Source organism: Melanotaenia boesemani, chromosome 2, assembly GCF_017639745.1.
Source record: "Melanotaenia boesemani isolate fMelBoe1 chromosome 2, fMelBoe1.pri, whole genome shotgun sequence".
NCBI lineage: Eukaryota > Metazoa > Chordata > Actinopteri > Atheriniformes > Melanotaeniidae > Melanotaenia > Melanotaenia boesemani.
This window is the reverse complement of record NC_055683.1, coordinates 15,357,245-15,381,362: the sequence shown is the minus strand read 5'-3', so window position 1 is coordinate 15,381,362 and position 24,118 is coordinate 15,357,245. Positions and strand designations below refer to the sequence as shown.

The 24,118-nt window shown below is 40.7% G+C and overlaps 1 protein-coding gene across 17 annotated transcripts in view; it reads right to left on the bottom strand.

Moving 5' to 3' along the window:
- nfixb (nuclear factor I/Xb) overlaps positions 1-24,118 on the bottom strand; it is a 177,297-nt gene that overhangs the window by 127,154 nt on the left and 26,025 nt on the right. For 8 of the 17 annotated variants that reach the window (XM_041996882.1, XM_041996910.1, XM_041996920.1 and 5 more), the window contains one exon: positions 5,351-5,882. In XM_041996882.1, coding sequence (XP_041852816.1) covers positions 5,351-5,882 — 532 coding nt within the window. Of the gene's footprint in view, positions 1-5,350; positions 5,883-6,253; positions 6,336-6,531; positions 6,731-9,311; positions 9,500-9,559; positions 9,732-24,118 lie in introns of those variants that run through there. The other 9 variants (XM_041996985.1, XM_041996993.1, XM_041996964.1 and 6 more) reach the window with 9 other exon arrangements.

The window sequence follows — 24,118 nt, the reverse complement described above, 5'->3', positions numbered from 1 at the left end:
ACAAAATTTATCTGGTAACACGATAGCCGTTTTATTCAACATGCCGACGTCTCTGAAAAATAAGTACCGGCTTGAAAACGTTGCGCAGCTCGCCTGTATTGGCAGACAGCACCCGCAGGAGCGGTGGTACAGTACAGGGGCGTGATGGGACGGGAAGAGGGGAAGAAGCGTTAAGCGAAAACAAGGATATGGGGGAAAAAATGTTAAAATGAAAGAGAATGAAAAGGATCAGAAGAAGAGAAGTTGGCAGAGACCGTGTGTCGGTTTGAAAAGCTGGCACCTTCCAAACAGAGCTGCAGCTTTCGGGTGCCAAACGCTGCCAACCAGCCCCACTAGCCTGAATATGTGCCCTCCCTCCGTCTTTGTTTTCAGCATGGCATTTTGCATTATCTTCATTCTACGCTTTTCTTTTTACTTTATATCAGCCCTCAATATCGTCCTAACAGAGTTGGCTGGCATTTGCTACCATAAAATGAGAAAATAAATACAAGTAAATGAGGATTTTTATTCATTTTAACATTATTAGGGTTCATATTTACTGATGTGATTGTGTTTAAGAGGATTTTTTTTGCATTATAATTGCTTATTTTGAAGTTTTTTATAAAGATTCAGACTCGAGACGTTCCCGTGTTTCAGTCCTGTTTTCCGTACGGAAAGAGCTGTCCCAATTACAGGGCAGTCTCCATGTGCTCTGCTCCACTGGACCGCGGGAACGAGGCGCGAGGCAGACTGATCAGAATCTCTGCTGGGAAATGGCCCAGAAAAGACGCGTTCCTCTCCCTTTCCTTTCATTTCCACTTCTCTCCTCTTCCTCTCGTCCTGCTCTCTGCCCCTCGGCTCCGGCGGCTCCGAAGCCAAAGCCGCCCCTCCTGTACGTGGATGCGTATGTTTTTTAGCGGACAGGCAGATTTCAGACCTGGCGCCTGTACAGAGGAAGGAGAGGACCGGTCACGCAGATTCAGAGTGATATGAAACAGTGTTGGAGTATAAAAATAATACGCAGAGGAAAAACAGAAGGAGGGGGAGAAGAAGTGTGCAAATTTTATGCTTGCTATTTTGAGAGCAGAAAAAAACATGTTAAATTAAATCAGGAATCTTTTTATTTTTTATTCTAGCTCTTTACTTTTGCTTCACATTTTATTAAGCATTTAGATTTTTTGTTAGAGCTCCTAAACAGACACCACAACATTTATTTATTAATCTTAATTACACATATAATTAAAAATCAGCGTACAGTGAAATTAGGAAATAAAGCTGATTTTGTCCACTTTCTGCTACACAGAATTTTCTATTTGCAAAGCTTTTTTATTTCAAAATGAGACATAATTCAATCGTACACTCAGTCTTTTGTGCGTCTTCGTCAGTATTATTCACTAAACTGGATAATTACAGTGAATATGAAGCAGCTGGAATTCTACCAACTCCATAGAGCTGCTCAGCTGTCGGATCTATAGACGATGGAAAAGTTGTGAGGGAGCGGGTAAAGAAGGTCAGAGGATCGGACCAAGCCTGAACGGAACCGCGTCTTTTCATCAAGCAAATGACTGTACTGGAATAATCTATTTACCAGCCATTCCTTACACTCCACACACCCCACTCTCCTCTTTACTTTCTCTACAACATGCGTGCACACACACACACACGAGCTGGAAAAACTGGGGGGAATCTGAGTGTGGGCCAAGCCATGGCTGTCAGAGGCCCCGCATGTCTCCATGTCACTGACGCTGGAGGCTCATGATGAAGATTAAACTTTATTGGGCGATTTATTTCAAATGATAACAAAGCAGAAGAAGGTTTCCACTGAAAGTGACGAACCAGAGGTGTTATTTTTTTTTCACACCAGCAACAACACTTTCTGGTCCTCCGTTGGCCCCGGTAACGGAGCGCTGCCAGAACACCAGAGCATGATTCTGCGCTCAACCCAGAAATCTCAGCTTTGTGCGACACAATCAGCCAAAAAAAAGAGGAGACCGGGAGGATTTTTACTTTAAATGACTGTATGACAACATGACCTGAGTGTACGTCAAATGCCGGTTCTTTTTCTGGATGTATTTGTCAGAAATAAAGCAACAAATGTAAAGAATCTTCTTCATTATGTAACCACACATCTGATAATGCAACCTCCTTTTAAAGCTCAGGATATTGGGCGAAGCAGATAAGATGTGTGTGATGGATTACCGCGACGTTAAAGGCGTTTAGTTATCCGTCAGCTTGTTCACGCTTTTGTTTGTCTTTTAAAAAGACATTCTAATGATTTGTAACGCACACACGCTGACGGGTAAACGAACCAGTCGGACTCACAGTCGCACCATAGCAGCGCGCACATACAGCACTGTCTGGCATGTACACGGTTTTGGCTTTCGGACCTGGCCCAGGCACCTCTCTGGTCCGTCTGTCTCCAGCACAGAGAACAAATATTGAGGCTGCGCACTCAGAAACATCTTTTTATCATAACAGCGCGAGTAATGAAAGCCGTATGAGGCGGCTCGCGCTCCAAACATGACTAATGCTGGAGCTGTGCGCCGTCGTCAGGCCAACAAATGTGGAACTTCGAAAAACATGACCTGAGCCGGGGGTTTCTAGGTGGAGGAGGGCCCACGGCGCCCGGCTGGTGAGCCAGACCTTGGTTTCGACAGACGTGTCATCAAAGATGAGACCAGATCCACCCCTCTCTTCTTCCCTCCTCCCCATCTCCTTGATTTCCTCCACATCCCTGAGCTATTATTCTCATCATCGAATGCAGCAGAATCAGTGAAAAGAAAATGAAGCACTCGTGGGGCCGACTCTCATCAGTCTGCAGCAATTATATCATGCAGCATGTGTGTGTAACCAGGTACTTGTCAGAAGTAAATGATCGGGCATGTTTTGGTAGTGGGACCTTGCTTTGCAGCTGCAGGGCAGAAGTGCAGCAGCTTTGATGTGTCCCTGCTCTCACTGCCCCGCCTGGAGGGGCCGAAGTCTATAATTGGACAAAAGCAGAGACACACACTGTACAGAGGGGGGGTTTGTGCATGTGTGTGTGTTAGGAGGTGTATCTCCTGCTCTGTCAATCACACCGCTTGAAAGCAGAGCTGGCGACAGTGACACCAGTGGGGACAAGAGGACTGAAAAACAGCAGTGGGGACAGGCGGCGGTCCAATCATCAGGCCTGGCAACCGATAGCTTCCGCAAGACACAGACACCCTGGAATGGGGGGAGCTAAGAATAAAACTGTAACGCTGCCACCCGAAAGGTTAGAGTGGAGCCACTGTCTGCCTGTCCTCTGTAAACTCTGGTTAACCCCGGATGTCTCGTGGAAAAACAACAGTTTACAAAGATGGTTTTTATTTCTTTTCATTTGCACATATTTCCTGTTTTCTACGTTCTTGTTCTGCTCACAAGGTGCCGACCAGCCTGCCGAGGAAAAACTGAGCAGGAGCAGAACAGGAAACCCTCTCCCGTCCAAACATTTGGCTTTTTTTGGAAAACGATGAGCCAATTTGGTGTCTGAAAATGATCAAATCTGAAAAAAAGATTTTCAGAAGGTGCCTCATTTCTGTTTAAAAGACATAAAATGAGAGTAAGGCGAAGTGACTGGCTGCTGGCTCTGAGTTACAAAAAAAATAAGGGCTTTACTCTGAGGGGCAGCAGGCAGCGCTGGGAGCTAATCTGAGCCGCGGTTCGCCACGGCGCATTGTGGAACAGGAAGAGTCGCTCACGAAGGCCCTGCAAACTCAAGCAGAGTTACACACTGAGCTGAAAGGATCCTGGCATGGGGGGGGGGGGACTCTGTCACAGACGAGCTGCACCGTCCTGCCAAGGAGGAGAATTAAAGCCCTGGAACTGTGTGCCAGTGAGGGAACGAAGGATAATCATACAAGGCTGAAGAAGAGGCTTTACACCTGACTCTTAGCTGCTAACACCTGACAGAGACAGTCAGGTCAGAGATAAGAAGAGACGATATAACTGCCTCGGAAAGAAATTTCCACAAATATGTTTATCTGACCCCGAGCAAAACTAAGCAGCCTCATGTGACCAGCTTTTGAAGTGGATTATTTTCAGCTCTGCTGAATTCAGGATTGTTTAAAAGGAGTGTAATCAAAAATAAAAATGTTCTCTCACCCTTTAACTGCTGTTTGGTATAATGAATTTTATCTAAAATCTGTGTAAGTAAACCTGCCTATTCCATCCCTACCACTTTGTGTGGGGATGCAAAGACAAAAATAAGATTTTATTATGCAATTACTGTTTCAAATGTTGACTGTTGCACTATAACTACTTCATTATTAATTGTCATCTCAACCATTTGTTAAAAACCATTGATTCTTATTATTATTGTCCAAAGGAAAAGAAATAAAAGCTAAGAAACATTTTTTTTCTCTTGCTTGTTTCTCATTGTGAACTTAAAGGGTTAATAACATATTTATTCTTCTTATAAATTATATCTTACAATTATTTCTTACAATCATTATTTGACATTGGGATTTTAGCAGTTTTATTAGTTAAAAAATTTATTTGCATTGCTGAAATGACGTATAAACAACAACAAAAATATTTATATTCTCTGTGTTGAGCCATGCAACTACAGGTTAATTAGTATTCTTTAAATAAAAGTGGGAAAATATAAAAAAAATTATTGAATCAAAATAAACTGTAAATTGTAAAACAAACGGTGAGGTTAGGGTGTTTGAGTTAGCGCTCCTGTGTGTGAGTGTGTCCACTTATGAGTGGCGGTGTGTGTGTGGAGAGCAGCGATAGGCTGAGGCGACGGGCGCTGCAGACAGCCTGACTCTCCCTGCCTCCTGAACTACCTGGGACCCGGCCAGCTGTCACTGCACTCTCCAGACCACCAAGCACACACACTGAGCAACCTGCACACACACACCAGTCTCACAGTGCACATACACAGGGATTAAAGACGCATGACAAGCTGCTTCTCACACGCACGCGGATGCACGCAGACGTGCACGCGCAGATAAACAGGTCTGCAGATGCTTTTGTTTACCGATGGCACAGCAAAACATGCACATTTGGATTTAGGCAAATTTGCACACAAATGCTTGAACAAATGTACCGACGCAAACATATCTCTTAGTAAACACAGGTTTTAAGCCTGACTGTCAAATTCTCAGAATCTCTTTAAACCAGATAGAAATATCCATCAGAGACTTTTTCTGGTTTGTGGGGGCTTCTTGGCAGATTGTCCCTTTAAATGTCAAGACTAGATCCTTATCCCAGTCCTGACTGGGTTTATAAAGGCTTGGCACTGGGTCTGGTTTTAAGCTGTGACTCTAATGGAAAATTGTGTGTGTGTCAGACAAAACAAACAAAAACAAAAACTAAAGGCATGCTGTGATCTGTAACTACATACCTGGTGTGTGGACGAAGTAGGCAAGGTAGAGATCCAGCTCCTTGACCGTCACCCCGATGTGGTGAGGTTGGACGCACAGACCGTGGTTGGAGCACTGGGGCGACTTGACCAGCCGCTCGCCGTCCGTGCTCTCCAGGGGGCTGCCCTTAAACAGGATGACCATGACCAGGTCCAGCCTCCACACCTTGTCGGCCTGGCGGAGGCAGTCGATGCGGCGGATCTTGCCCTTCTGGTCAGGGTTGGACAGCACGCAGCAGGGGGGCTTCTTCCCTGTGATGGTGAGCACAAAGTCCTCGCGGAACTCAGGCCGGATGTCCTTGCGGAGCTTGGCCAGCAGGCGCGAGGCCCACTTCTGCTTGATCTCTGGCTTCTCCCCCAGCAGCTCGTCCTTCACCGCACGCTCCTCGTCCTTGGTCATCCTCTTTTCGTGCTTCTTGAAGTACTTGCGTTTGCGGGCCTGCAGGTTGAACCAAGTGTAGGAGAAGGCACGGACATGGGGGAGGAGGGCCTCGATGAAGGGATGAAATTCATCCTGGATCAGAGAGAGAGAAAGATGGCTTTTAAATTGAAGAGCAAGCAGTTTGAAATAAATTAAGAAATTAATGAAAATCTTTTAAAATATAGAGCTGCATCTAAATGATATTTATAGCGATTATATGTCAAATTAACCTGGAATAAAATATTATTGTCATGCATATTCATAACATGGCAAAACATGCAAACATGCAGCCATAAAAAATGAAAAAAATCTTTGCAACGTAAAACAATATTCTTCAGAAAATAACAAAAACAATGTAAAGAAAAACTAATGCATGTATCCAAAAGTGGATGAAAAACTGAGCCAAGTTGCACTCCCGGTTTCCCTGCTGCAAAAAGACAAGTTATTCTGCTGCACCATAATACCTTCACTACATATCTCTGGGCAACAAAGCCTAGATCTCGCCACAGGGCTCCTGTGCCAGGGTTGCCACACATCGGTCGCTCACCACCGCCAAGCTTTGCCGCCACTAGACCACTGGTGAAATGTGCTGCTAAAAGATCAGCCATACCATTTCCCTATCTCAGCTACCATGCAAGGGGAGCTCCAACCAGACTCACATTTCCACAACAAACTGAAAGCAGACACAAATCACCACAGAAAACCACACTGCTAAGAGGAAGACAGACGGCCTGGTAGTTACCATTTTGCACTCTCATCATAAATTTGGCACAGCGTTTAAAGTGGAAAAAAAAAGGAAAAAAAATCTCCTGCACCAGTTTTTTTTTTTCTCTATCCTCCCGCGCTCCCCAATGTAAAGCGAGTGCTGGTTTGGCAGGGTGTGGAGAATTAGGATAGGAAAAAAAAGAAAGAAAAAAAACTTGGATTGGGGGGGTGGTATGTAAAAAAAATTAATTAGCAGAACACGCTGCTCAGGAAAAAAAAAAACAAAAAAAAAAAAAACAGTGGGCCAAAGTTTACAACCAAAACATAAAAATCCTACTGCAAAAGAGAAAAAGAAAATTCTGAAGCATAGAAAAAGGAAAAATCTGACAAATATATGAAAAATTATTGCACTATAAAAAAAAAAAACAAAACAAACAAAAAAAAAAAAAACAATAATAGTACGTTTAAAATAAACGTCCTTTGTGCTTCACCAAAAATGTCAAAATTCAATCTTGGAAGTAAAAAAAAAAAAAAAAGGAAAAAATACTGGCAAAGTGTTGGTAGTGGTGTCTGTCCTGATCCCTGGGCCCGGCACAAGATTCACACACACACTTGCAAACACACACAGATGGGGGGGCCAGGGAGAGCAGAGCACAGAATAGGGGGGAAAAAAAAACAGAGAGCCGAATCAATGTTGGACGAGCGCATGCGACCGCTGGCAAAGCTGAGTGCTGCTTCTTTTTTCCCCTTTTCTCTCCAACTCTCTCTCTTTCTCTTTCTGTTTCTCGTTGGCCGTCTCTCGTCCTCTCCGCGTTCTTTCCCTAACCATTGCTTGAGCCTCTGCCAGTGCGAGTAGGGCCCACCTATTTGGCAACAAGATGCCTGTAGCCCAGCCAATGCGTTCGCTTCAAGAGCTGAAAAGGGAGGGTAAAAGAGAAAGAGGAGAGGGTTAGGAGGGGAGGAAGGAGGAGGTGGTGGTGGAGCAGGTGGGGGTGTGAGAGAGCGCGCAGCCTTGTCCGATGCTGCACAATTTGCCAAATCGACAAGCTCCACCCTGACACAGAGGCAAAGTTCAGGGGAACAAGTCTTCTCCTGCACCCTTCTCCACAGCCCTCAGCCTGCCTCCATCTTTACTATGGCCGCCGCCGCTTCGTGTCCTCAAACCCCACACAAACTCCCCCGCTTGCCCGCCCTCCTCTGCCTCTCTCTACCCCTCTCTCTGCTTGCATAATGCCACCTTGGCAGAGGATGGCAAAAAGAGGACACACAGCTTCAGAGTCCCTCCAGACCCCACCACCGGCAGCTGCTCGTGGGTTTACCACAGCAAACAAAGAGGGAGAAGCAAACCCAGGCAGCCACACTCCGCTCTCTGCACACACAGGAGTGAATGACGGGATGATTTAGAAGGCACAAACACTGACATGGGTTTAAAAAGAGGGGATGGGGGGAGGACAGAAGCGACAGAATTTGCCTCAGCTGTTTTGAACAGCACAGCAAGCAGCAGATAAATGATCGGCAAGAGTGCGAGTGTCTCTCAGAAATCCCAAATTTGCTCAGCGCTTCCTCTCGGGAGGCAACAGCAACGACTGCCATGTTGCCTGGTTGTGAAGCGTGTCACTCAGGGCTGCACCTGCTCCCTGCTCTGAAGACAGCACCACTGAAGGCATGAGCGCTGGCGATTCAAAAAGCATGGAGCAGAGGCGTGTGACACCAACCAAAAACTGTCTGGAGAGGAAAAGTCGTCCAAATCCATGGCAATGACACCTTCAGATTATTAAGCTCCTCACAGAGTCAGCAATTCTACAAGCAATGCCAGACAATATGTGTTCACTCATGATAAAGTAAATAGATGGCTAATTCCATCCTTTTTTAAAAGTTTTGGGATGATTTCAAGCATAAATTCCTACATTTCATGGCATTTGACAAATGGAAAGGATTAATTAACTGGAAATAATGACCGTTTTCACCAAATATTTCATTAAAAAAATCTCTTTGGGGCAAATTTTTTTCTTAATGTAGCCTGAAAAAGGAAGAAAATTAAACTTTAAAATGGCAAACATCATTGAAACCCTTCTCCAATGAAAGCGGAATTACACATACAAACTGTCAATTGCACACAATGCAACCATTCTGTCACTGATAAACATCACGGCCTCCTCCCAGCACTGCATTTCCAGCAGCTTAATGAAACTCTGCCTCTCACCCATCATCTGCTAACATGGGGAAGGACAGCACATCTCCACCTCCAGCCTCTTTCTGTGCCACTGACCAATGCCAAAGTTTGATGTGTGTTCAGATAACACCACAAAAGAAAGCTGGGAGAATTTACAAATATCCTTGTGGTGTGTGTGTGAGAGGGGGGAGGGAATATAATTATGTTTGCCTGCACCTGCAGAAACTTCTTGTAGCGGGAGAAGATAACTGGCACTTGAATGTGATTTCCTGCGTCTGTACTATTCAAAATGAATTAAAGCTCGCTAGGTGACCCTGCCAAAATGCAAATAAACCACCATTCAAATGTCAGCAGAATTTGACTACAAGGAGGTTTAAGTCGTTTTCCTTAGCTATGCTATTTGCCTTCCACGGGCTGAGAGGTAACATATTTATTTCCCAGAAATAACTATTCTTTTCAACTGCCAAATCTGACGTGAGGGAAAACGATCATCTAAACAGGAGGATTTGCATGTCTGCACTATCTGCTGCGCCACACTGTGCCTATATTGTACCATTCTCACGTTTCCGTTCTCAAATATAGGATATATGCTTATTTGGGTAGTCGAAAAGGCATGGAAGAAGGCTCTAGGATAATCTCCTTACCTGGAAATTAAATTAAGGTCAAATGTGCTTGGCCTTTAGCTTTGATTCGGGCTAAATATCAATTAGAAGTCGGAGGTGTCGGTGTTTACAGCGCGAGACTTCTTTTATAGGCTGCACGAGACATGTCATTAGCTTCTTTTTTTCAATGCTGGATCCAGTTAACACACGACGCTTTGTGGAACAAGGTTAAAGCCTGGGGAAAATAAGTAATAATAATAAAAAAAACATTAATAAACCCATTTCCTCACAGTTTAAGTCGTGTTTATATGGCTGCTTCCTTCGAAAACCATCCAGGCCCTCGTTAATACGAGCAAAAAATATGCCAGAGCAATTAAAAATACGCCATCATTACTAGTTCTTCTTCTACTATTTTTCTTCTTCTTCGTCTTTGTTCTTCTTCTCCTATTCCTGTTTTTCTTTTCTTCTTCATTTCTCTTTGGCCAGTTAAATATAACTACTTGGAAAATCATAGGAAACGTTGTTTCTCTGCAAAGAATAGCATATATAAGAATAATAATATATATTTTAAAAAAAAATACAATAAATGACACATTTTATACCAATTTTAAAACCCGAAATCAATTAGTACAGATAAAAAGACAGAAAATATTATTAGAAAATAAAACCAGTCAAGTTACTGACGTGGTAGTAACGTCCTAAATTACTTTTATCTTTTTATATATTTAAATAAGTTTCGTAGTCTTTTATTATTATTATTATTATTATTATTATTATTATTATTATTAAAAGTAAAAACTCACTCTAAATCTATAATTATTACAGAACTTGAAAAAAAGCGTATTTTTATTTTGGGACATTTCTAAATCAGATATCAGCACCAATCCTTCTCCTCATTGCACAGGCATCAGCTTTATTTCTAAATATTTCTATTTTAAAATAGGCAGCTGAATTAAAATAAAAAAGACGAGGGGGGGAGGCAATGAAAAGGCTACATGCATGATTTTAAGTTAAGTATTTTGCAATTCTCCGCACGTCTGGCCGAGACTGAGAGGAGTTGGCTGCCAACTTCAGATTAACTCTTTCATTGAGGAGAGAAAAGGATCTTTACTGTGGAAAAAAACGACCTGAGTTTGAGTCATTAGTGCGCCTTTGCATTTTCAGCTTCATGTGAATAAACAATGGGAAGCTCATCCTTTCAAATATATAATACATATTTTTGTTAATTATTAATATTTTTGATAAAAACCCTTAAAATTGCAACTGTGAGACCATTACTGAATGTATTTCTACATAGTTTATTTTTAGAAAAATGCAAAAACAATATCAGTTGATAAGTGTTCACCAAAAAAAAACTATATATGATCTGGTTTGAAAAACATATGGTTAATGCATGTAATAAAAAATATTAATAACTGTAGACTCAATTACTCAGGTCCACCTCTTAACAGAATAAATAAATAAAAATTAGTAAAATAGATGGATGGGAAATGTGTGTGACTGAAGGCAACAACATATCAATTAGAAGAATAATTTGTAACGTGATGTAAAGTAACTTTGGGTGGCTTTCCAAGAAATCATTGAGGTAGTGAGATTTGCACCAAAGTCCAAATCCTCAAGCCAAACAATCAAAACTCTGGCACACAAAATTGCTTTTTTTTCCTTTTGTCTTTTTTTGTTTCTTTCTTTCTTTTTCTTTTTACTATAATAAAACTCTGGCTTGTATATTTTGTGTTCCAACCCATATTACAATGTTTCATCAAAGTCATTTTAACCCTTTTGACTGACCAGAAAATTAGCACAATATCACCAACAAACTCACAACAAAAAACAAAATGAAAAAAACTTTCTGCCTCTTTCTGACCCTTTACCAGGCGTCTGTCCTGTGGCACCCGACCTCACTGTGGTTAAGCTGCATCTCATTAGGCCAATTAAGCCAATGGTCTGCATAACCCGAGGGCCTCACAGCTGCTGGGCCCTTCATTAGTGCAGCTCTGTGCTGGTGGGGCTCGTCTGCGTCCGCTCCTGCCCAGCTGAGTGTCCCTGACCCCGCGTGGAGAGCCCTGACACTGACTTCTCCTCACCTCGCTGCAGACCGCTGACAGCGAGCCAGGGTATGAGGAAAAAGGGTTAGAGGATGCAAAAGTTAGAGGCCTGTGTGACTGAGGCTGATACTGTGGGATATTTAAAAAGACTGCATCTGGATTCTTCAAGTTTAGCATCTTTTATTGGTCTCATACGGTTTCCCTTCTCAGTGTAAGTTTGTAGTAAAGTGTGGAACTTTATGAGTGCAGAAATCTCCTTCAGTACCATCCAAGACAAACAAAACTCCTTCGATGATGTCTTTAGCTTGCAAGGTTTTATACTGAAGCCAAGATACATTTCCATCTGCATTATCCTCCACTATTATCACTCCTGTTAATCATCAGAAACAGACATGTAGGTGAGATGCCATAGGATTAAATCTTAAAAAGCAAGGAGGGTAAGGGGGGGGGGGGGGGGGGGGGGGGGGGGGGGGGGGGGGGGGGCACATCACCTCAGAACACCACACAGCCTCTTTGTTATTGTGTCAAGCTGGTGATGCATAAAGATCCACAGAGCTCAGTGCTCTACGTTGGTTTGACTTATCTGAGTTTACAAACCGCCACGTTACTATGTGTGAAAAGTCTGCAAGCAATTTGTGGTGGCTGCGTGCTAACGTGCCCGGGGAGGGCTGTGAGGGGTGTGGGGGCGGCTGATGAAGAGGCACGCATGCTGCATTCCAGTCCCACAAAGCTGCGAAAACGGTCTGGGCTCTTTCGGACCTCTGGAGCTCCTACTTTGTCCTCAAATCAGCCTTGGATTTTAAGTAACAACAGGAAACATAATCGTCTTGCCCTTGCAATCAAATCACGCAACACAAAATCGTGTTACAAGTGCAAAAAAAGGGGATAAAATAAAAACACTATCTGTGAGAGCAGCATAATGAAAGGGATGAAGGTGGAGCTGGTGGCTGCAGGCTATTTTGTTCTGGTGATTTTCTTCATACATTTGAAAAAACATTTCCTCATGCTTAAGTTGAAATGACATGTGGAGACACGTAGATTCTCTTGGATGACAACAGCAATATTGATGAGGACACTGAGGATAAAAGGAGCACACAGACCTATATTCTACCTAAACTTAAGGTGGTTTAAGGTGATAACACAGAGTTACCTGTGAAAGAAAATCAGATTATATGATTTTTCTTTTTGCACATTATCATGCACGCAGACGCAAAAAAAAAAAACAAACAAAAAAAAAACGTGTCCTTGAACAGATCTGCTTGTTGCTGCTGGGTAAGAAAGAAAGAAAACAAAAAAACGCAGGATAAAGGAACCGCCCTGCATCTCACCAACGTGTGTTTGACTGATCAGCCATGCTGCGACAGGCCAACTCAGCAGCACAACAGCCATGACTGAGTGTTTTCTCACCGTGCCAGTCAACAGACAACTGCTGCTCACGCTGCTGCCAGCACAGACTAGATAATAGTCATACTATTAGCCTGACATTATGCATCTTAAATAACTATTTAAACCTGTACACCAACAAAAGGAAAAAAAGTCGAAATGAGAAGCTTGCCAAAGTGGCTGGTTGTAGAGACAAACTTACAAACCACAGCCAGCTTTTAGCAGCATTTGGCTGGTGACGGGTGCTAATTTTCTACTCTGGTAAAAACCGACTCTATAATCGGTAAACATGTAATGCGGCTGGCCTGCAACAAAGAAATGCATTTACCACTTTTATTCTCTTTGATCCCACGTTCCTGCGTTGGTTCGATGGAAGGTGATACATGTTTGATGAACCTGTCAGAAGCGCTTCATTAAGTTATATATCACACCATGTGAACAGTACAGTTCATAAACCTTCACTCTCCTGTATGTCATATTATTTTTGATCTACTCTCTGGTTGACATACATCTATTTATCAATATGCCCAAAAGCTAAAGGAATGTTGCACCACAGCCCTGTGAATTTGTAATCAGAATTTCAACATAGCCTGATATTAAAAGAGTCTTCAGCTTCATGTGTTAACTTGCTGCTCAGCAAAGTCGTAGGCATTACTTCTCTTTTGAAAAACATGAATATGAAATGCCTAAGTCAGCCTTTCACTAAACAGAATAAAGCGAACCAAAACAACACAAGCAGGTGTCTGCTGTCTGCCTGAAGCTGAGCCCGAACGTAAACAGCCCTACTGTTGCTCTTAACGTGTTGTTACACAATTAGTTTTCCACTTTGTTGTTTGTGATGTTTGGAAGAATGCTCCTGTAAGGGTTGACCCTTGGATGGTTTTAGACTAACACAGCTGTGTGTCCGACCTCCTGACGCCAGGTGCATGACGTTTGGGTTCGCATGGATTTATGAGAGAGCACAGGTGCTCTTCAAAGCAGTTGGCTGGTGTCAGGTTATAATCCATGCGATCCGAAAGCATCACAAAGTTTCCAACCTGAACTTCTGTCCTCCATCTTCCGATTCTTCTTAGTGCTGAAACAATTGGGATTTTTGTTTGTTTTTTTAATCAAATCTCCTCAAAAATCCTGGGTTTTTCCCTCATAAGCAGCTTTAGAAACAATCAACAGCTTTCTGTTTCCATCAATACTTGTTTTTTTTTTATCTGAAACAACAAAACCTCGTCAATATTTAATGCAAAAACTCTACAGCTTGCATCAGCAGTCTGACAGATGATGTCAAATCTCTACTGCTAAAGAATATGAACAAAAAAGGGTGATTTATGTATATATCAAATCTTAAAATCATTATTATATAACAAAGTATTAAAAACTCCAAATTTATCTAAAGTATCTAAAAGGTAAAAGATTTGCTAACAGGTCTTTTCACCATGTTTCATGTTGAACTGGATTATTATGATTCACAAATTCATATATTTTACTGCATTGTAACATTTATTTATGTTTTATAAAAATTATAACTCTGAAATTCTAATGCAAGGCCTCTATTTCATAAATACAATTAATGTGTTCCTATATAATATAATCTGGTTCTAAAAAAAATCTAATTTTGTTAAAACAAATACAACAGTTGGTACTAGTCCGTCATAGCTTGCATCCCTTTTATAATTGACATGACTCTGTGTACATGCACAACAATTTTAATCATAAAAAATTAGACGAAATAAAGGTATGTAAAACCCAATTTCATAAAATATATTTGCATTTACAAAAAGTCAGTAATAGTTGCACAAGCTGCAATAACTTCCTAAAATTTTTTATTAATACAGTCTTAATTAAACATCCACAACAATTCATATTAGGAGGGATAAAAGGAAAAACAATTAAATTCTCTGAACTGTTACAGATAGACAACTACAGCTTTAAGACTGAGTTGTAGAAACTTTAATTTCTTCTTTAAAGCTGGAAAATCCTCTTATTTCACACATTATTCAAGACTGTTGTTATTCAAAGTCTTCATTGAAACTTTAGAAGATTTGCAGAGGAAAACGATCTGAAACAAAGTTAAATACAATTTTATGCAGTTTTGTGTATTGAATGCTACTTTAGCTGCTTAATTACGGTCATGTGATGGAGCCGCAGGGCTCTGCAGACATTTCAGATCAGTTCTTTACTGTTTAAGCTGTTTTATTGCCTCATATAACTGCTTGCATATTAATGCTTCAGTATTGATGATCTAATGGTGCAATATAAAGAAAGCATATTTAAGGCTTACATTTTTTTAAATAGAAAGAATTCTTGTTCTAATATACTGAATACATGGAACATAAATTTGAATTTATAACTATTTTCAGTTTTCCGGAACTTTATTTATGTCTCTAATATTGCTGAATTGGTGCTTTTTCTTGAATCCATTTGTTTACTCGTGATTTCATCACTCCAGTGATGGAAAAATAGTCAGAATTCAGTCCCATGTGAACATGTTGCAGTCTGTTTTGTTAGAATAGTGTTTCGTGTCTTGCACAAGTTCGTAATGATTGCTTAAAAATACACTTTCAGTTTAAGCCATTTATCATTTGAAATTATTTTTCTGTTATGGCTGCATTAAAAAATACCAAGTAATCACTTGTTGTAGCCATTCCAATAATCTGTTATCATTTATGTTAAAACTGGTATTAAAACATAAAAAACAACAAAAATAAACCCCTTGATCCTGAAATTAAGAAGTCAGTAATTCACCACTAATAACTGAAAAGGGCTCTTAAGGTTTACGGATGCGTGGAGTTTACATGCATCACACTCTTGCTGCTCATGACTGCAGCAGCTGGTGATGTGGAGAACACTAAGACTCTATACACATTACTTATGGACTAAAGGACAAAAATAACATGTCCACATGAATAACTGTCCCTTTCACTCTGAGCATCGCTGGAGCCACATGAGGGGAGCAGCAGTGGCTGTGAGAAACACAATGTAAGAGACACACAGATAAATACAGACAGCCAGCCGCTGGCTGCCTCTCAGCAGTTGTTTTCTGGCCTGTATTTGTCTATAAAAATTACACAATATTCTGGCATCAAGTCAAATTGTAGCTATGTCGCTAACTTTAGCTGGAAGCTAGCAGCCACAGGGCGGATTGAGAGTCGACTAAACATACAGGTCAGAAACTTTCCCGGCCCGATACGCTGATTGCATTCAGTCTCAACTCTGAGACATATGTGTGGAGACAATCACAGAACAGGCAGAGACAGAAAGACTCCCTCCTCAATGAAAGGCTCCAGAGAAGCTTGCTACTAAAGCAGCGTTGAACGCTTTGCAATCAGACAAATAAAGGGCCAATCTAGCACACAATCAAACTAGAGATTTAGGCTGCTCTCCTGCCAACAGCTAGGGACCTCCTCTTTCTGAACAAGGGATGCACTATTGACTACACCTCCCCCTTCTCTCTCTGTCTCCCTCTCCAGTCTTCCCTCTATGCCAGTCTGAAAGGCGTGATGCCAACCTTTTCCACCATTGGGCATGCTGCCCTGCCCTTTATGCAAATGCTTTGCCGCCATCCCTAATTCACAACCCCCACTCCACGTCTGCTCACCCACCCATTATGATTGTCTATATATTCTCCCTACCTTTACGTTTAAATTCGCCAAGTAACTGAGCTTAAGTCCTAGTTATAAGTAATTAATTATACCCTGATGGTCTGATCCTGCATCTATACATCTTAAATGAAAGGAAAAGCTGACATCACAGCCTGTGGGGCTTTACTTACAGCTGGCTTGTGCTTTCAGTGGGCAAAAAACACCAAACCAGAGGCGAATCTTTGACAGAGGTGTGTTTTTATGTGTCTGTACTCACCCTGATAAAGACAGACACCTCTTGGCAAAAAGAATGGCATAAAGAACATAAAACAAAAAGGAGGGAAGGGACAAAAATAAAAATAATAAAGAACTAAAGAATAAAGAAAAATTTCCTGAAATCCTTCTTGTGTTATATGTTTCGCTGAAATTAAACAGACAGAAAAGCACCAATGAAATTTAAAGTAAAGATCCACAAAAGATCCACAATGCCCTTTTAGGGTCTGCTGGGCTGTGACCTCCAGAATAATGAGGGGTTAATAAAGCCAGTGCAAGCAAATACAATAAAAAGTTAATGATTTGATTTTAGAGAGCTCAATCATGGGTACCATCGACGAGGCAGTTTAATAAGTTGGCACATGGGCTTCATAAACACGATAGATCAGCTGTTAATAGAGAAAACTGCAAGAGCCAGAAGATTTAATAATGACAGCAGCCAACTGAGAGAGATTGAGATAGGACAGAAAAACAAAGATTATAAACTATAAATAAAGGACATAAAGAATTACAGGGACAGTGATGGGGTTAATAAAGCGGGCCGGACGCTGAAGGATGAGCCCAGCTAATGCTGTTAAAGCACAGCTTCCTATTCTGCCGCGGGGTTACGGATTTTAGCCCACACACAATAAACAAGGACCTTACAGCATACAGGGCATGACCACACACACATACACACACACACACAGATACGCACAGGTAAACACAAACAGCATGTCTCTGTGTCCTAAGAAAACCAGGACACGTAGTCTCCTAAGCTTGTTATTTTAAGTAATGCTGCAAAACCGTCCAAAATGCGAATGTAACTGTTCAATAAAAGCAAATAGAAGTAGTTTAATAATAGATATTTAGGTGTGATGCTTTATGGATTCTCCTGAAAAAAAAAATGTTGATCTCAGGAGGGATGAATAAATTTTTACTTCCTCCATTTAATAAACAAATAAAGACGTCTAAACCTCGACAGTCTAAACCGACAAAGCAGCACCAACAATCTCCAAATATAAACTTCGGAGCCTTATTTCCTCAGTCTCCACACAATGGCTGCTCTAATCTTCCCGAGAGAGGAGAGACAAATAAGCTAAACCAAACAGGTTGCTTGTGGGAGAATTAAAATTTTAACACCCTTTCCTCGTTTTGGTGAATGCCACCGCACTCACATCCCTTTCCCCTCCTCTTTAAGCAGACTTCCTCGTTTTGGAGTTGCTGTAATAAAAGTTTTCAGTAGCTACAGGGGTGTTGAAGGAAAGGCCAGACAGAGGCAAGACATGGAGCTTGACGGCATCACGCTGGTGCTTTAAGTGACTTCCTATTAACTGTGACAGCACTAATGAATGTACCAACAACAGGGGTAAGAGTTGCTGTGTTTGGTCATTTTTATGTAAGAAAAGAGTTTTAGAATGATGTATAGGTATATATATCAGCACATTAAGAGTGAGCACCAATAAGTAGGGGCATAACTATACACTGAATATTTAAGTCTACCAATATAAATTTATTCTTTTAGTTTTCTTTTACATAATGTGAACATTTTAAAGCTCAACATACAAAACAAGTCAGATTTAATCTCTGCCTCATACATGCTCAGGATGGGGGTGGGGGGTGAGGTTGTGTGTGTGTGTGTGTGTTTGTGTTGGGGGGGGGGGCTAGCTTTACATATCAATAAAGATGTGGTTACAGGTTTGCATTACATGACCTGAATGCTTCCTTATACAAAAGAAAATGCACAAAAATCCATGTGGATTTTCTTTTAGTTTATATGTACATCAGTGTACTGTTTATAATCCTCAGCTCACAGCAGCATATCACTATAATATGACCTTCAGATGTAATTAAGTCCTTTATCCGTAACTTTACAACAACTATAAAATGTTACAGCGGCAAGAAAAACACATATAAAGACACATATCAAGATACATAAGAGCGCAATTAGCTTCTAGCAGGCCAAACTCAAACGCAGGGTTAAACAGAAGGAGTGTATGTTTGTGTGTGCGTGTGTGTGTGTGTGTCTGCGTGTCTGTGCATGTGCGGTGGATGGAGAGAAAGAAATGAATGAGGCCTTTTCTTACAGCAGGGCCCAGATCAGAGCTCCTAACTATGGGATTTGGTGCTGTTGCCTTTCTCCCCCTGGAGGGAGTAATTAGGTTAGAGAGGACAACTGCTGCATTGTTTTAACAGAGGAGGGATTGTGCAGGCCAAAGTCCCACCAGCAACATGCTTCCTTCACAACAAAAAATGCCAAACGGATTCTGCGGCGCTCCACGCACATATACACAGACACACTTTTTTTTTTTCCTCTAGAGGTGGGGGTCTTCTTTTAGTTTTTTTCCCACTTTCTTTTCGTGCAGCAGAGGCCTTTAGTGCAGTGTTTAAATGTCAAATATAGTCCAGCAGTGTCAAATAACCTCTCCTGTTGTTGCAGTTGTGGGATTCAGGCTCTTTTTGGGACTCTTTAGAGTAACCGTGTAAGACCTCTCCTGTATCCAGAGGCTTGGCAACACGCACTGTTTCTAACTAATATAATATGGTTATGATGCATTTGCATTCCTTCCAGTCCCCTAGGAAATACAATAGGCCTATATCGCCTGTTTTAATCATGGTCTGCTTCCAAGGAAAGAAAAAAAAGGGGAATACAAACAGCCATGGCTATAAAGAGGTTTTCTCAAATATACTTCAAGTTCGCTTCAATACATCCACTGCTGACTGATAGAGAGTAAATCAAACAAATGAAGCTGGAAGGAAAAATAAAAAGGACATGGAACGCTCTCCAGTCTACTGTATTTACAACACTCTGCAGCCTCCCGCTCATTTCCCTCTCTTTTTCCTTCTTTTTTCTCTCCGGGCTGCATTTCTTTGTATAATCTTTCTCATGTGAAGGAGGAAAACCACTGTTTCTCTCCTCTTTGCTGTTCTCAAGACTTTGAGCTCTTTCGTGTATTAAAATAAAGCAGCATAGCGTGCACCTCTGCATACCCGCCCACACTGTCCCTATTCAACTTCACCATAAATCTCCAAAGCTAAGCTCCAATATACAGTCAGTTTGCGGTCCCCATATGACTCCTAACTTGGGCTTGGGAATACTTGTATCCAGAGTGCAGATGGAGAGGAGGGAAAAAAAAGGAATAAATGTGTGAATTGATATGGGACTATACAGACAGGTCCATAAGGTTTTTGTCCTCTTGCCACAGGTAACGCTTTCTATTACAGATGAAGACCATAATGAAGCCAGTTTTAAGTTTCACTCCTTTTGACAAGTCAGACAGCCATCCTTCTGCTGATCATGTGACATCAGAAAAGGCGGGAGACTACGTATACATGCTCATAAAACAAAAGAGATTAGTCGAACGCCACATTGAGGAGAATTTATAATGTGTCGGGAGTGTTGGAAGAGCAGGGCTCACCCTGTGAGCTCACGAAGTTGAGTTGAATCTGGCCCATCTGTGTTTTATATTGAGGCTGTGACATGAAATCCTCATGCTGTGCTGAATTTTCCAGTCAAATATACAACTTTCCATGTAACACACACTAATCCTGAAGCTATTTCTCTGAGCTTAAACAGAGCAGAAAGTTTATATCTGAATTCCCTCACAGTGGAGCAACAGTGCAGTCGTAGTTGGGAAAGCAGTCACTATAGCTAGCCAGGCCAGGAGAGCCACAGAGTTGTGTTAACGTCTGAGCCCTGCTTGGCCTCTGTCTAACTCAACTCTACACCACTCTAATCTGTGTGCTTTTTTTTCTACTTTCTTTTTATTTTTTTATTAGACTCTACTGTTTCTGCTCCACTCTGTCAAGGAGGTCTCAAACAGCCCCAGGCCCACAGCACCGTCCAGTAAACACAAGCTACAAGAAGCACAGAGTGTGCAGTCATACCAAACACATACACAGACACTTCCACACAAACAGAGTCAGTTAATAACACAGAAACTCCCGCCCTCCAGCCCTGCTTGCTCACAGCTGCCAGGACTCCTCCAAGTTCATCTGAGGTAAAGATATGTTATATTATGCAACCAAGTATAGATTTTCCACCCTTGGTCCTGTGCCAACTTCCTGCTCCAAAGAGCAAGCTCTAGCACTTTGTTCCCTCGGGTGACAGCTATTCCTTACCGGACGGGGTGGCCGAAGTAGATACACAGACATAAACAGATATGTAACAGGTAGATATGAAAGCAGGACAACCAGAAAAGAAATAAAAAAGAAAGCATAAAGAAAGACATGACATTTTATCAATAAAGTAGGCTAATGCTTTCTGTATCTTAAAATCTTCCTTCCTCATTTCTACTCCGTCTTTTTGCCCGGCTCTTGAAATCAGGTCACAACTGTTTTCATTACTGTTTGACTTGCGGGTTCATGAGCCTCCAAGCGTCAACGTTCCTCCCCCCACCCCCAAGACAGGAAAAGCTTTTCCCTCCAACATTAACCCAATAAATGCCTATCAAGTCCAATCAAAACCTTAAAGCCACTTTCGAGGTGAGAAAAATAGAAAGTACACTTTTAAAAATGACTCTCAGGAGGAGGCTGAAGAGCAAAAAAATTTATTTCAATATTATTTTCATTGCCAATCTCAATCTGAATATAGTTTGTTAATGCTGATAGGGTTAGAATGATAGTTTTACGATTTCTTTTGCAAACTATTGGAAATAAAACATGAGTTCAGTTTCAGTCTCATTCCTGCTTTCATGGCTCTCTTCAGCTAAAATCATTCAGTTGTACGTTTCAGCTCAGTTTCCTTCCTCAGTCATTTTGCAGGTTATTTATTTAGATTTTTCTTGGTGGTTAGCAACCAACTTAGAAGTGTATTTATTGCCACCATCTGTTCTGTAAACGGATCAACGGAAAATGCTTCATGCTTATCACAGAGACTGACGTAAATTTAATCATGATCTCATTTTGAGATTGTTTTATTACCCGGCTCTTGCTTTAAGTTTAAGTCACACACATAAGCGCTGCTGGGCTCATAATCTAGCCATTAAATAACCTAATTGAATTACAATGCTGCTCGATCACTGGATCAGCAACCTCAGGACTTCACTATTTTGCCTCTGCGGCATGAGGTAATGTAGCATGTTGATGAAAGAAAGCCTCAGGAAATGTGAGGTCCAATCAACAAGACAATCAATTCCTCTTCATCCCTCCTGTAAACCAAAAAAAAGACTAAATGCATTGACATCATTGAGAGCAATCAGTGTGAGACATCATCCATCTCTGCCACCACCGTTTCCTTATTAACTTTAGGTTAAAGAAGTCTTTGTCCTTTTTGTAAAAATTATTGTAATTTCCTCCCCAGGCTTTACCAGGTGAGCGGAAATGCATCATTTGCATCTTTTCATAATAAAAAGGATGGATGGAAGGATGGAAGGAACACATGAGCACCACAGATTAACAGCTGAGTGTTTGTTTTTCTGGCTTTCTATAATAGTAATTTCCAGCCAGAGGTACTTGTGCCTCGGGGTACATTTTCAGATGCCAGGAGGTACATGGAAAGAATGCAGAGTAGCTCAACTAATTTGAAAAAATACACATTTGATTAAAATCCTCATATTGAGTCAGCTGTAACACCTGAACACTACAGCCTTGTTCAGATTGTCAGTCCATGTCCTTTTTGGCCATGCAACACTGGATAACAGATTTTAGAAAGTGTGGACGGCAAAACACAAAATGTAATCCAATTTCTCAAATAAGGTTCAAACTACATTAATAACACTAATTATATTTCTTAAATGCATTAAGTCATTCAATTCAAGTTCTAAAGTATCATTCTGCTCACTCATAAAACTGCTGTTGGGAAACTATGACAGAGACATATGTTTCACTATGTTATTGCAACAGCAACCAACTCAGACTGACATCTGAACACAGTAAAGCAAAGTAAAAAATATATCATTGATAAGTAATTTAACCTTTTAACGTTCCACTCTCATTTGGTTGAGTAGATACTCTAGTAACTATAATAAATTTTATTAAAAAAGGTTAGTGTAAGTAAACCTGCCTGAACCATCTCTGTCACCTGGTTTGGATATGTAATGCCAAAAGTAAGTTATGCAAATACACTTTAGAGTTTTGATCAATTAATTATTATTAATAAATTATTAACTATTATCTAAACCATATGTGACGAATCAGACTGTTATTACTGTCCTTAAGAAATTTAATAAAAAAAATCAAATAATCTTTTTTCCATTGGTTTTTCTTAGTATTAACATGAAAGGGTCAAGAAGTGAATTTGAATTTTCAATCACAACGTCGTCTAAATACTGATGTTGATTGAAATGATTAAGCTAACAAGGAGAAAAAGGAAACAATTACCTAGATTTTTTTTGTAGCTAAACAGTTTGCTAAAAGTTATGCATTAACAGGTTAACTTCAGTATTAACTTAAGTAATATAACATAATTTACTACTTCATTATATTGTAATACATCATATAATATTATAGAACTAATGCTCTCCCTCTAAATATCAGCCAACGTGTTAGCCAAATAGCTAGCCACCTGTCCTGACACCTATTCAATAAAAGTGTGCGTATATATATATATATATATATATATATATATATCTTCCCAAACTTTAGCATTAACCAAAGTTAACCTGTTAATGTATACCGTTTAGCTAAATGTTTAGCTAGAAATAAAATAGCATGTAGAAACAGTAAATAGCATGTATGCTACTTCCCAGCTGGCAACTAAGTAAAAGTGATAGCTCAAGAAAATGGGCAAAAAATGAACTAAAAGTAACATTAAATAAAACTGTGACATACAATAAATATTAAAAAGGTGTCTGAAACAGGAACTATCCAAACAGTTTAATGGTTTATTCAATATTTTTTTATCCATATCTATTTTATCAACTATGTGAAATGACATTTAATTGTCTCATGAACATGTTAATTGGATAAATCATACCAAGGAGAGAGAGAAAAGAAGAAACTGAGAACTGGAAACCACTTTCCTTTATCACATTCGGAACACACATTGGTTTCCTGCTCCAAGGCACTCATAATGAGTGGGGTGTTTGGTTTTTTTTTCCCCCTAAAAGAATGCACACCTGTGCCTCATGTGATTAAATATGTGCAGGTGCGTAATGCACGAAGCGCCACAAACCATAGCCTGTATACGTCGTTAAGAGTGAGATCAAACATGCCTTATTTCAAGTGTGGAAAAGGATTGTTCCAAAATGAGCAAAGCAAATGTAGCTATAGCTACCATCTTCACGAAATGGTAATGAGCCTTTGTACAAGTTTGCATAAATACCTACATCTGCCAGTCTTGTTTTTATTTCCTATGTTTATCTATTTTGTTTTTGGATAGTGTCTGGATATTTGTGTGACTGTGATTTGAAAGTCAGCCTGTGAATGTCTGTGAGTACAGGCTGCAGTCAAACATATGGAGGGCAAACAGTGCTCAGATTTCATCCAGATTAATCTAGAAGCTTTGTAATGAGGGGTCTACTGTATATATTTAGCCAGTGCAATGAGATGTAGGTCAGACTGACAGGAAAACAACATGCCCAGATTGCCCACACTGAAGTGACCTTGAGCGGGTCATTGACGATCTGCAACAACAACTCTGTCCATTTCTGTT